The 13,221-nt window shown below is 36.9% G+C and overlaps 1 protein-coding gene across 1 annotated transcript in view; it reads left to right on the forward strand.

The window, feature by feature from the left end:
• PGR (progesterone receptor) overlaps window positions 1-13,221 on the forward strand; it is a 58,365-nt gene that overhangs the window by 27,754 nt on the left and 17,390 nt on the right. The window contains exon 4 of the mRNA XM_004585003.3: window positions 10,693-10,986. Within this exon, the coding sequence (XP_004585060.2) occupies window positions 10,693-10,986 (294 nt within the window). The remainder of the gene's footprint in view (window positions 1-10,692; window positions 10,987-13,221) is intronic.

Consider the following 13,221-nt stretch of genomic DNA (forward strand, 5'->3'; position numbering starts at 1 on the left):
CATTTCATATTAGTGTTTTCAGCACCAAAGCACTTGTTTAAGAAGTGCTCGATAAATATTTGTGCCTATTATTTTGAATTTTTGTGAAATGCAGGTGCCTGTGAGTTCTGCAGCAGTCCGTGTATAATGATTCCCAGAGAACAGAATGATGTTTTGGGGAAGAGAGTGGGGGTGTTGTCTAATGTGATGTTTTTCACTTTAGAAAAAAGGGGGGGGATGACTTTGAAGTGGTTTTGTATGTCATGATCACATTTATTTTCATGTTCTTACTATTATGATGAAAAAGTGATTCAAAATGATGCAAATGATGAGACCTCAACCACAGAGAGTACATGGGCTCAGAGGAGAGTTCCAGCCAGAACCAAGTCAGACATTCAGGAGGGAGAATGTCAGGAGGACACTGCCTCAGAGAAGACCCCGCTAGAGTGAACAGGGCAAAGCCGAAGCCGCTCAGAGCAAGGTCAGCTCTTTTTGCTGCAAGGTTGTCAAAGTAAACTTCAGCTTCTCTTTATTTCTTCTGCTTTAGCACAAAATTAGTTGCATGATAGACTAGAACTTAGTTCAGGATGAGGTGGCACCACATCAAATATCAAAGTGATAAGTAGGCATAAATGTGATCAGAGAGTTATAATTGTCCTGGCAACATTGTTCCTAAATTTCATGTGCTCTAATTGTGAGAGTTGCCAGAGTTCCCTATTGCCATCCTATGACCCACCTCTCTGAAAATCTAAGGCATTTTATTTTTCTCTCTTTTGTGATCCAAATCAGGACAACTTTGAGAATGGAAAAGAACTCTGTCAAGAACTGAACTGGGTCAACAGCTATAAAAGAGGACTGTCCCGAACTAGGAAGTTAAATGGGCAGATCTCATTCTCCCAATTAAGAGATGCAAATGTTCTGGCCAAAACGAACATAGAAATTCCTTGGGGAGGGATGAAATAATCAGGTACTTACTTATATAATACTTAGCATACTAATGTAGCTAAGAAAATATTTAACTTAAGACGAAAATGTGTTGTGTAGAAGAGAGGCTCCTCTACTCCCACGTTTGCTTTCAAGAGTGACATTTGGCAGCAAGCACTTGGCTTTTAACATCAAATAGTAATTTTGGGCGAGTTTGTAGGTTTGCTGAAAATATTTGATATACACACTTTTTGAAACCATATGCAAAACTGCAATTGCAAGTTTTATCATCGGGGGCTGGCATTGTGGTTCATGGATCAAATCACTGCCTGTTCATCCTATATGGACATCCATTCAAGGTCTGAGTGTTCCATCTCAACCCAGCTCCCTCACAAAGCACCCGGGAAAGCAGAGGAAGATGGCCCAAGTCCCTTCTGCCCACATGGGAGAACCAGATGGAGTCCTGGCCTCCTGGCTTCAGACTGACCTATAGCCTCAGCCATTGTGGCCAATGGACAGTGAAAAAGTGGATGAAATACTCTCTCTTTCTCTTAAGTGAATGGAAGATTTCTCTCTCTCTCTCTCTCTCTCTCTCGCTCTCTCGTTTCTTGCCTCCAGCCCTCCTCCCCTTCCTTTACTTTTAAATAAATAGATCTTTAAAAAGAGTTCATCATAAGCCAAGAATGACAATTTGTATGAGAAAGCAATCTTCAAAAAGTGCATGGAGTATTTATTCAAATCTTTTATGGTCAGCATCAAAATATAGAACCATAAGAATGGCATGTTCAGTTATTTCCTAAGTGGACTTGGGCAAAGATTTATTAGAAAGAAGTCAGTAACACACGATGATATGTCATAATTCTGAAATTGTTCTGCCTGGAAGAGTTAGTGGCAAGTTTGGGATAATAATCCAACTAGTGCAAATAACAAGAAGGTAGTCAAGTCACAGGGTTAAATACACATTGCTGGTACAGTATTAAATTTCTGGATTACTGGAAGTGTACTTAAGGCCTATTAAGAGTGATTCTTTTTCTGAATGACAATTTGGACTACTTGCACGTTCATTGTTTCATAATGAAGAAGCAAAGGTCTTTGAAGTAATAATTGCCTGCACACCACTGATAATGGCATCACATCCCCTCCTTCCTCCCTCTCTTTTTCCTTCCTTCCTCCCTTCCTTCCTCCCTTCTGTCCTTTCTTCTTTCCTTCCCCTCTTCCTGTGTCTGCCACTCCTTCCTGAAGTTTCTTATTTCTGATATATAGACCCTTTGTGTAACAGGACATGAAATATGAGAGAACACTGATCATTTATCAGAACTTTAATAAAATTCTACTATGCAATATCTGAGGCCAGAAATAGGTTTTTGAAATATTTTTTTGTACACATCTACGTCTGTGACTGAGTTTGAATTATTTGGCTCTTTGTTATATACCATTCCTGTTTTTCATGACTCACTTCCCTTGCTTCCAGTGGGTCACAGTGATCTCTTGCATTCAGTTCGTTGCTGTACAGTACTGAGTAGGAAGATAGTTACATCCTCAAGGATGGTAATATATCTTCTAATTTAGGTGTCCTGCGTTGAACTTCTTTCCTTTAGAAAACACTTTTCGCTTAATGACTCACAGAAAATTTTTTCCGTAATTAATACAACAACTCTATATTTGCATTTGTCTTAGAAATGCTAAGGCTGACAAGTTTAATGAGTGTATTGTTTCTGTTGAAACTTTTTTAAAGCTGTATTTTGTTTGTTTTAAGGACAGCCTTCTCCTCAAACATCAGAAGTTACTGCTTAAAAAGCCTGTTTCTCTTGTACTCCTTTCTCCTACTCCTCCACAGAGATTCGCCTCTTGTTCGCTTCCACCTCTCTTGGCAAAGAGGTAATTTGCTAGGCCAGAGGACTGTGGAGCCAAAGGTGTTTCTGTTTATTATGTTTTGTTTCCTTCTGCAAGACTTGAGGGCAAATGAAGTTTCCATTATTTTTTCTGAAGAATTCAAACATTTTTGCATTGTGGACACAGTGGTGGGTTCTAAAGGAGTATGGAGGCCCACCCCATATCTTTAATTATTATAGCAAGAAGTCATTTACCCTCATAAGAATTCTGCAGGTGATGCCTGTCACTTACCTCTTTGAATTCTTATATTCTTTCTCTTAGAAGCAATTATTTTCTTAGCTTTTTAAACATTTTCATTAATTCATAGGAAACAAATTTCATGTATTTCAAATATATGATTTTAAGAACATAATAATTCTTCTATCCTCTTTTACAGCCTCCCTCTTTCTTCTTTTCTTATTTTTCTTTTAATTTTTGCAATGAAATACATTGTTTATTTTATAATTGTAGGCTTAATCCTCCACTGAACAAAGAATGCAACAAATAGAAGCAAAAAAACAAAACAAAACAAAAAAACCACTGTTCCTCTGGAGTATACACAAAGCTATGATTGGTAGTCAATATTAAGATGTCAATTTCTCTACTTTGGCCTTTGAAGCAGCAACTCTAAGAAACAGCCCCTCCACCTCTGGATCCCACTCTAGAGTGACTGCCACATGTGGGCTTCTGGTCAACTTCCAATTGTTTACTTAAAACACCATCTCACATACACCAGCTGCGGCTGGTTGGATTGGTAGTCCTCTTAGCACTCACCCGCACTTCTTTGCTTAAAATTGCTCTATATTTGCTGCTTTGGCTGCCAGCTAGAAGTGTGTAGTTGTCACTTCTAGTATCTATTCTTTCTAAGGTTGAAGCTGGGATTCAGAAACTAAACCCAGGTCTCCAGTAAAGGTAGTGGAAGCCCAACGACTTGAGCCAAAGTTACTGCCTGCCATGAACTGCACTGATGCAGCACTGGAACCCAGGTACACCAGTATAAGATGTGGGAGCCTTAAACACTAGGATCAATAGCAATCCTAAAACATACTTTTTTAAAAAAAGATTTATTTACTTATGCTTGAAAAGGAAGATCTTACATAGAAAGAGGAGGAGAGACAGGAAGAGGTCTTCCATCCACTGTTCACAGACCAAATGGCCACAATGGCCAGAGCTGAGCTTTCCAAGCTAGGATCCAGAAAGTTCCTCCAGGTCTCCCACATGGATGCAGGGGCTCAAAGACTTGAGCCATCCTGCACTGTTTTTGCAGGCCATAGAGAACTGGTTGGGAAGTAGAGATCAGCCGGGACATGAACAGGCACACATATGGGATGCCGGCACCACAGGGTGAGGGGTTAGCTTGCTGTGACACCATGCCAGCCTCAGAAGATAAACTTCTAAGGAACTGATTCTAGTATAGTTTTTTAAGGGGGGGATTTATTTTTCAGTCTTGTAATTTTCTTATCTAGTGCCTATGTTTTCTTTGAATGTGTATATACAGGCACACTGTATTTTGATCTGGAAATTGAAGGGGAAAAAACATCACCAGTGTTATGAGAGGTTAGTCAAGGATAGCTGTAACAGACTGATTCCAGGGCCACACAATAATCAACATCTTTTTTGTCAGTCTGAAGTGATGATGTGTGTCTTCCAGAATTTTATACAGGTACTGTTGAGATGATCATAAATCTACACCAACTGCAGTGATGCTTATTCTGACCCTCATAATGTCCAAGAATTTACACTGGCCTTTAACTACCTACTGATCTTTATCTTCTGTTTCCTCATCCATTTCCCAGAAAGCTTTCTGGCCACCATCAAACTTACATTTTAATAGCCAGCATAATGGTTTTCCTTTGCTCCTACAACAGACTGAGAATTTTATGTGAAACTTTATGTCATCCACTGAAAATAAAATGTTTGCCAGAAATAAAAACACATGGCAGGCAGGGAAGGGATGGCAAAGTAAACAGCACTCATTTCAGAGCAGGTCCAAAATTAGCAATCGCTAGTTTTTTATTCAATCTGCTTGCCCAGATTTAAGTACTAACAGAGACTCAACCTTATCACCTTCTTCCTTGTTGCCTTTTTCTATCTTCAGAATGATTATTAGAGATGTATTATTCTATCCCATTTGAACTTTCTTTCTGGCATCATGGACATTCGGGTAACTTATAAACCTCTTCCTCCTGAATGTGCCTATTGCCAGAAAGAAAATTTATACAGTTTTATCCTCTGCATTACTGTATAGGTTTTCTGACTATCTGTGTAATGCTCAACTATATGCTCTACTCTTTGGAGTTTTTCTCTTCACTTTATAGAAGTTGTACCCTGGGTATGTATACCTCTGGAATTTGATTTTATTTACTCAACATTCAATTTTAAGGTTCTTTCAACCTGAAGTATGTCTTTCTGGTTTATTCATTTTTGGTACTTTATTATTCCATTCAAAATATCTGTCACTTGTCCATTCTCGAGTTGATTGACAATTGTTTCCACTTTGTGGATATTACACATGGTACCACTGTGAGCATTCTTGCACTTCTACTGCTGCTCGCATGTGAGAGTTTTTTCAAGTAAGGTACACTCCAGGATGTAGAATTGCTAATATGTAACATATGTCATCTTTAACTTTACTAGATAATGCCGAATTATTTTCAAAGCAGCTGCATTAATGTATGCTCAACTGCTGTTCTGTGTTGAAGTTGACATACTTTGTGTCCTCAGTTGGGTGACATCTACTGTGTTCTTTGTGTAGATTTCTGTGGTTATTAGTTATAGCAGTCATATTTATGTAATTTATCTTTTTTCCTCTGAAATCTGTCTATTCATGCCTTTTCCTTATATAAATCATTTGTGTACTCTGGATATGTAACTGGTTAGTAATATTTATAATACAGACGAGGACAGTCTATTTGATAGGAGGTTGTTCAAGTAGAAATCTAAATGAGGTGAGAGACAAGCCAGGTAAACATTTAAGGAAAGATCATTTCAGACAGTGAAAATAGTGTCAAGGCCAAGACAGGAAAGCACTTGAAAAACTCCAAGAGCAAGTAATTAGCAATGAATAGCACAGTCTCATTTGGTTTTGTAAAAGTCCTTCAGCTACGTGGAAGGATGGAACATAGAACGTGGAAGGATGGAACATAGAACGTGAAAGATGGGAAACCAGCCAGCACATGTTAGAGTAGTCTAGTATTGCTGGTGCTGGCCAAAATCATGATGACTAGAATTCAACCCAGCAACTCCCATCAGGGTATGAACCTTTCAAGCACTGAATTGACTGCTAGGCCAAATGCCTGTCTTCCAGTTCATGTGCTCTGGAGTCCACCCCGCGAAACCTCCTCCATCAGACTGAATGACAGATAACTTTAGATCTCCCTCTCCATCTGCTTGCTTCCTCCCTCATGCCTATGCCCTAGCATGAGTCCAGTCTTCCCTCTTTGCAGGAGAACAATGAAAGTTCCTATGCGTATCTTCTCCTGATGACTTGTGGAGGTGAGGTGAAGTGGAGTTTCCTGTCCCCACTTACCTCACTCTGCTTAGATTACCAAAACATGTGCTGCTATTTTTTTTCAAAAGGACCAATGATATAATAATTAATCACAGTCATTCTAAATTATTACCGAATTCTGAGTACTCTTCATTATTACTAATTATATGAAATGCAATAGATGTGTGTTTATATTTTGCTATGCACTCCTTTTTGCGAATATAAGTTAAAAGTCACTTCTTTGATGAAATAGCTTGTATAAAAATAAACAAATTTATGTAAAGAGTTACATTGCTATTTACATTCCTGTTTAGGACTCTTGCAGTGATATTCATATTTCAAGCTCTTATGTTACATAAAACAACTTCAGGATCACGGCAAGTATCTACTTGGGGTCCATTGTATATTTGGCAGCTTGAAAAGCTTCAGAACTACATTGGTGAATAAAACAGATCTGACTCCTAACTTCATGGGCAACAAACCTGGAAGAGCAGGAGGCTGTGTGATCTAAGAAACCAAAACCTGCAACAGAGAATAATGACAGCGTGCTGCTACAAATGGGAGATCAGAAAGACACAGCCATGCGTTCTGTCATTCATTTGGCAGACAGTCCGTAAGACACGGAAGAAGATACACAAAGATGAGAGAGAAGTGGTAGCTTTATTGAATAGTCCAGAACAGGGAAATTTTTCTCTTGCCATGATCTTCCTGTGGGGATCGGATAAGTAATGCTGAAATTACATATAAAATTTCAGCAAATTACATATATAATTTCAGCATTTTGAGCTCTGAGCCTTAACTTCAAATTGCCTACTGTGACAGAAATACAGAAAAATGATGCTCTGTGCCTTTGACTCTAGCATATGATGGAACAATGACAATTTAATAAACCTGATTACTGAAGGTGCTTGTGTCTTTATAATTCTTACTTCATACAGTCCTAAGCAGAGTTATAGTTAACAGTAATGTATAATCTTAGGCTTATCTCAAAAGCAAGTCTGTTCAATAAGAATGGTCTAAATTACTGTTTAGAAGACTGTTAATTCCATGGGATATAAGCATTTTTTGATTAAGTTTAAGTGTCAGATACACTTGGAAAACATTGCATATTCACATTTTTCTCTTAGATATTATAGATCCATACAGTGTTTTAAGTTTCTGATATGTCTTAAAGTAAGGTAAATGTTTAACATTCTAACTTCAAACATCTATAACCTTAGAAGCTCTTTTTGTTTGGTTGATTCTTATTTTGATTTTCTGGAATGGAAAGGGGTTTGGAGTGTTTAGAAACTGTTGTTAATACCAGAAAATGCAAATTAAGTTTCCCTTGTCACTTCTTTCCAGTCATTGTGCAGAAGTAACACCAACATAAGTGAGTGCTAACTTTAGGTTAACCTCATACTTTATATATTTTCTTACGTGGGTGAATGGTAGAATTGTAAAGTCATCATTCTTTTCTGTGTTTTAAAGATGAATGAGCACCTGCTTGGACATGTAGTAATTCTCACTAAATATAAAGCTTTAGATGACAGGATTCATACAGAGATATGAACAACAAGAAGCTCATCATTTTTTCAACATGCCATACTTTCATAAGCTGAAGAAGGAGGGAAGAGTTGAAGATTTCGAAAGATATATTTTTGTTTGAAAGAACAAACTGACACGCATGGTAGGAGGTAGATTGCAGAGGTGGCAAGGTTGTATAATTTATCACTCTTTGAATATGTCTCTTAATAATGCCATGCATTTTTCATGGTGTGTAAAGTTCTTACTTGACATGTATCAATTGGTTAGCTTTCAAAGAGTTATTGGCACACAAATTTCGAGAAATGAACGCTACTGGTAGGGGCAGAATTGGCTGCTAGTGGATAGAGCAAAGGCTGTGAAGTTAGAAAGTCTTTCCCTGACCACAGGGTCTCTTGTTGCCCAACTCCTTGAAGTTGCTGTGCACCTAACACATGTTGTATTCATAATGTGAACCACTATTTACTATCACCTAAATCCTTTATGGGACATCCTTTAACCCTCAAAATACAAGCTGCACAACAGCAGACACTTTGTTGTTCACTGTTTTAGGCTCAGAACCTTACATAGTGTCTAGTAAGCGAAGCAAATAGTATTTTGTGAGTGAAAGAGTAAGATAGCCTTTCATTAACAGCTCTATTAGAGCATCTGCTAGCCTTATATACTTAGTCATTTAGTTAGCTTTAATAAACCTATTTCTAACAATGAAAATTGGAATATTTATTTAATATATTTATTCCCAAGAATTAATCAAATGGATAAGTCACATAGGTGAGCTTGGTCAATATTAATTCATCTTCCAACTTTGTTTTTCTTCAACCTATCCAGCTTTTAACCCTGGGACGCTCAACAAGAAGTAACATTAATACGTTTATTTTAATTCAAAATAAACTCTCTATAGTGTCTTGAAATTTACTTTTGTTATAAGACCTGTTAAAGTTTAATCAAAGTATTAAGCTTTTGCTTTATTTTTTCCGAGGCAGACCAGTGTTTCATAGTAAAATCAGATGGAAGCAGAACTGAAAAGGTGTGAAAAGGAGAAAGACAACCACATTCTGTAGTTGGCATTGAGTTTTAGCAGAACATATGTTGTATTTTCTAACTCACAGGCTTTTAGGAATATAAGGAACCTTAAAAATCAGCTCACACTTTATGCTCTTTCATACAATCTCTTGCCTATACCTTTTCTCCATAATCCCACCTGGTGAAAATGCTACCATGCCTCAAAGTATAGGGAGGCATTGAGGGTAGAGTTTGCACTTTAGAGTCCACACAATGTAGGCTTTGTGACTCCAACACTGGACAAGGAGTCTTCTCTGATCTTCATTTTCCCAAACTACAACCGAAGACTGGTTACTTTTCACCATTGTAATGAGGTTAAATATAGATGCATCAAATTCCTAGCATATAGTTGATACCCTGTAGGTATGACTTTATTTCCTTACAGTGGCTCATTTCTCCTGCAGAGAGTCATCTGATCTCTGTAATCTTTGTACACAATTTTGAATCCATTTTGGATATTGATATAACAGTGGATAGCTTCCTATCACCAGTTCTTTAAGAGCAAGTGTATACCTTTTTCTTCATGAGAACACCTGAACTCAGAAATCAGAAAGGCAAATATTTGTAGAAACCAGACAGGCAACTTAAATTGAGCAAAATGGTATAAGTTAAAAGAAAACTGGTTGTTGGCCTACTGCCAGTTTGTGGTGGGAAATGGGGAAATTCCAGTGCCCATGCCACAGCCGAAACAGTAGCTACAATTCAGGTTTGACAGATGGCAGCCACCCACATGAGTCAAGGATATTTTCGTACCCATGTTCAGTGCCTTTTAAGCCAAACAAACTAAGTTGGCTTGCCACATCAGACTGCAACCACAGCCAGGATCTTTGTGGTTTTCACACTTACCATAGCTAACTGGCACCTACTGGAAGTATCCAGTACCTGGCCCTGAGCATGTGGGGCTGTCTGGGGTCAGTACAGGGTATAGGGTATAGTATAGGTTATAGACCTGATCTCCCATCATTTAGAAAAGGTGTTTTTATTATGGGATCTTAGATCTTATAATAGTTCATGAATTATATTTAAGATCTCTGTGAATCCACATGAAATATTTTGTGGTATTTACATATAATTGAAAAACGTCATGGAAAAGTAAACCAAAAGATTTATTTTGGCACAAAAATACTTGAAATCCATGATACCAAGTGTTTTCAAAAAGTTCATGGAGACTTCATATTATAAAAAAGACTGTGCGTGGAATTTTTAAAGATAATTCATCATTTTAAAAGTATGTTTAATTTTATTTCCATGAACTTGTTGAAATAGCCTAATGTTTGCATATTCTTCAGTAGAGTCTTTGAAGATAAAACCAAGAAGATCCAACAGCCCTTATAGATGTTTAAAATAATGTAATCAATAGCAGTAGCTTTTGGAAGGCAGTGTTGTGAGAACAGTGATCAATTCTGAACTTAGTCTCTACAAAAAGCTATTTGTTTTTCATTTCTATCTTTTCATAGCCCTCTGCAGGTAGCGTAAATACCATACCTACCTAGCCAGTGAATGTGATGCAGTTATTTAATCCATGTCTGAGACTTGATATTTTTGTTTGCTCTATTTCTTTTTATTAGATTGATGCTAAAACTTATAATGCTATAAGCTTATGAACATAATATACTGCTGGGAGATTTTGCTCCTGTGTATGTAAAAAACTGTTTTTTCTTGTTTTTTTTTTTGTTTGTTTGTTTGTTCTTTTCTGTAGGTCAGAAATTTAAGAAGTTCAATAAAATCCAAGTCGTGAGAACCCTGGATGTGGCTGGAAGATTTTGTTCCTGTGTATGTTAAAAACAAAAAACAAAAAACAAAAAAAAAAACCTGTTTTTGTTTTTTATTCTTTTCCGTAGGTCGAAAATTTAAGAAGTTCAATAAAGTCCGAGTTGTGAGAGCCCTGGATGCGGTGGCTCTCCCACAGTCAGTGGGCATTCCAAATGAAAGCCAAAGAATCACTTTTTCACCAGTTCAAGAGATACAGTTAGTTCCCCCCTTGATCAACCTATTGATGAGCATTGAACCAGATGTGGTCTACGCAGGACATGACAACTCAAAACCTGATACCTCCAGTTCTTTGCTGACCAGTCTTAATCAACTAGGAGAACGGCAACTTCTTTCAGTAGTAAAATGGTCCAAATCACTGCCAGGTAATGATAACGTATACGTAATAAATGCAAGTAAAACATGTGCTGTGTGATATTAGCAGATTGTTAAGCACAACAGTGTATGTGGTACAATAATTATAATGCAAATATCATATTATACTATGTCTTCAAAAAGTTCATAAAGTTTCTTTTTATATGAAGTTTTGACAGTACTCCGTAAGTATTTCAGCAGTTCAAATTGTCTAGGTTCGTAATATAGGCTATGGAAATACACAGACATAGAGAACACAGTGAGTCTTCCTAATAAATGGGACGGTTAAGGAATATCAAAACTTTATGTAGTCAACCACAGAAATCATAGTTCAAAGAAAGAAAAATTGGAAACCTCCTTAAAAATGTATATTTCATTCTAAACCCCATGTTAACCAATCTTAGTTGGTTGTACATAAAATTGAATTGTGTGCTCATAACAAATCAGAGTAATTTTGTGGAGTGGTGAGTTATCTATCATCAAGAATAAAAAGGGGGACCGGCGGCGTGGCCTAGTGGCTAAAGTCCTCGCCTTGAAAGCCCCGGGATCCCATATGGGCGCCGGTTCTAATCCCGGCAGCTCCACTTCCCATCCAGCTCCCTGCTTGTGGCCTGGGAAAACAGTCGAGGACGGCCCAATGCTTTGGGACCCTGCACCCGCATGGGAGACCTGGAAGAGGTTCCTGGTTTCCGGCTTCGAATCGGCGCACACCGCCCGTTGCGGCTCACTTGGGGAGTGAATCATCGGATGGAAGATCTTCCTCTCTGTCTCTCCTCCTCTCTGTATATCTGACTATAATAAAAATAAATAAATCTTTAAAAAAAAGAATAAAAAGGGCCTAGGCATTAATAAGTAATTTCAAGATAGAGAAATGAAATTGCAGTTACTTCTTTCTCTGTTACACAGAGGGAATATAGCCCAGGCAGGGTGAAAATCTGGATTATGGTTCCTTTACTCATCCATTACTTTAGTTCTCTGTAGGAGCCCAGTGGTTGAAAAAATTTCAAGGATGAAATTCCGACTTTCTCCAACCTTAGACTATGGCACCAAGTGAATAATGCACCAATTATGTGTGTAGGTGTTCATTTCATAATTAGAATTAGAACTTATTTTTTAAAAAAATGACATCCTTTTCACATTAATAATCTCCTTATACTCTTTTCGGACCAATTTATTTTTCCAGTATCTGGTCAAGAATTAAACATATTATGTTCTTTTAGTCCCCAAGAAAAATTCAATAGCTTTCTTTTTTAAAAAAAGGATTCCTTCCAAACTTTTGTTAATATATTTCTGTTATTCTTCTATCTGAAAATTTTGAAGTATAATAGATGAATTATTATTAAAAATTCAAGGTTTCATGGAAAAGACAGAAAAAACAGATTCCTGTTTGTTGAATCCTTTTCAAAAATACATATTGAGCAAAGTTAATTAAATTCAGTATTCTAACAGAGATGAAATAATTTTATAGAAAATCAAAATGCCCTAGTTCTTACGAGCTTCATTCTTGCTGAAGACCTTGAACAGGCCATTTTTTTCCCATTTGCAAAGTTTGCAATCTTTACAGCTTGTTGAAGTAGTTACTAGATTTTTTAGATGTGTGTTAAATGAAATATTATTAATCACATCAAAGAAATTAGTCTGTTAAAAATAAGAGTGTTTACAGTGGTGCTTAATTCTTATATTTCTGCTGTGTGGAAAAGGTGATTTTCTTGGTTTTCTCCTTTTTTTAAATATTGTTTATGCCCCTTTTGCTTGCATAGTGGCGGTTCTTAACTGTTTAAAACCATTAACTGGCAAGGTTGCAGAATAGCCAGTTGTTTTAGTTATAAATGTATCATATATATATATAAATTGTATATAAATACATAAAATAAATGTTAATTAAAATATAACTTATTCACTATCAATATCTAAGTGAACATTTTTTCCCACTAATGGTAGTATTTATCTGTCAGGATTGTTTTTTTGTTTTCACATAACCTCAAAAAACAAGACCAATTTTTTAAATTGAATTTGATCACAACTTTATTGTTACTGACTGTAATGAGTGTGTAGTAACTCCGAATGATGTCAACATCAGTATTACTCAGACTGTTCCATTACGTGTAAAAGGAGAGAATATTAAGTTTGCCAGAGTATGAAATGTAAAAAGAGAAAGTATTAAGATTGCTAAAGTGTTGTGTAGACTGTTGCCTTTTTAAACTGTGAGGTCTACATTATGGTTGTATCCTTGAATATATGATGAA

Source organism: Ochotona princeps, chromosome 4, assembly GCF_030435755.1.
Source record: "Ochotona princeps isolate mOchPri1 chromosome 4, mOchPri1.hap1, whole genome shotgun sequence".
Taxonomy (NCBI): Eukaryota; Metazoa; Chordata; class Mammalia; order Lagomorpha; family Ochotonidae; genus Ochotona; species Ochotona princeps.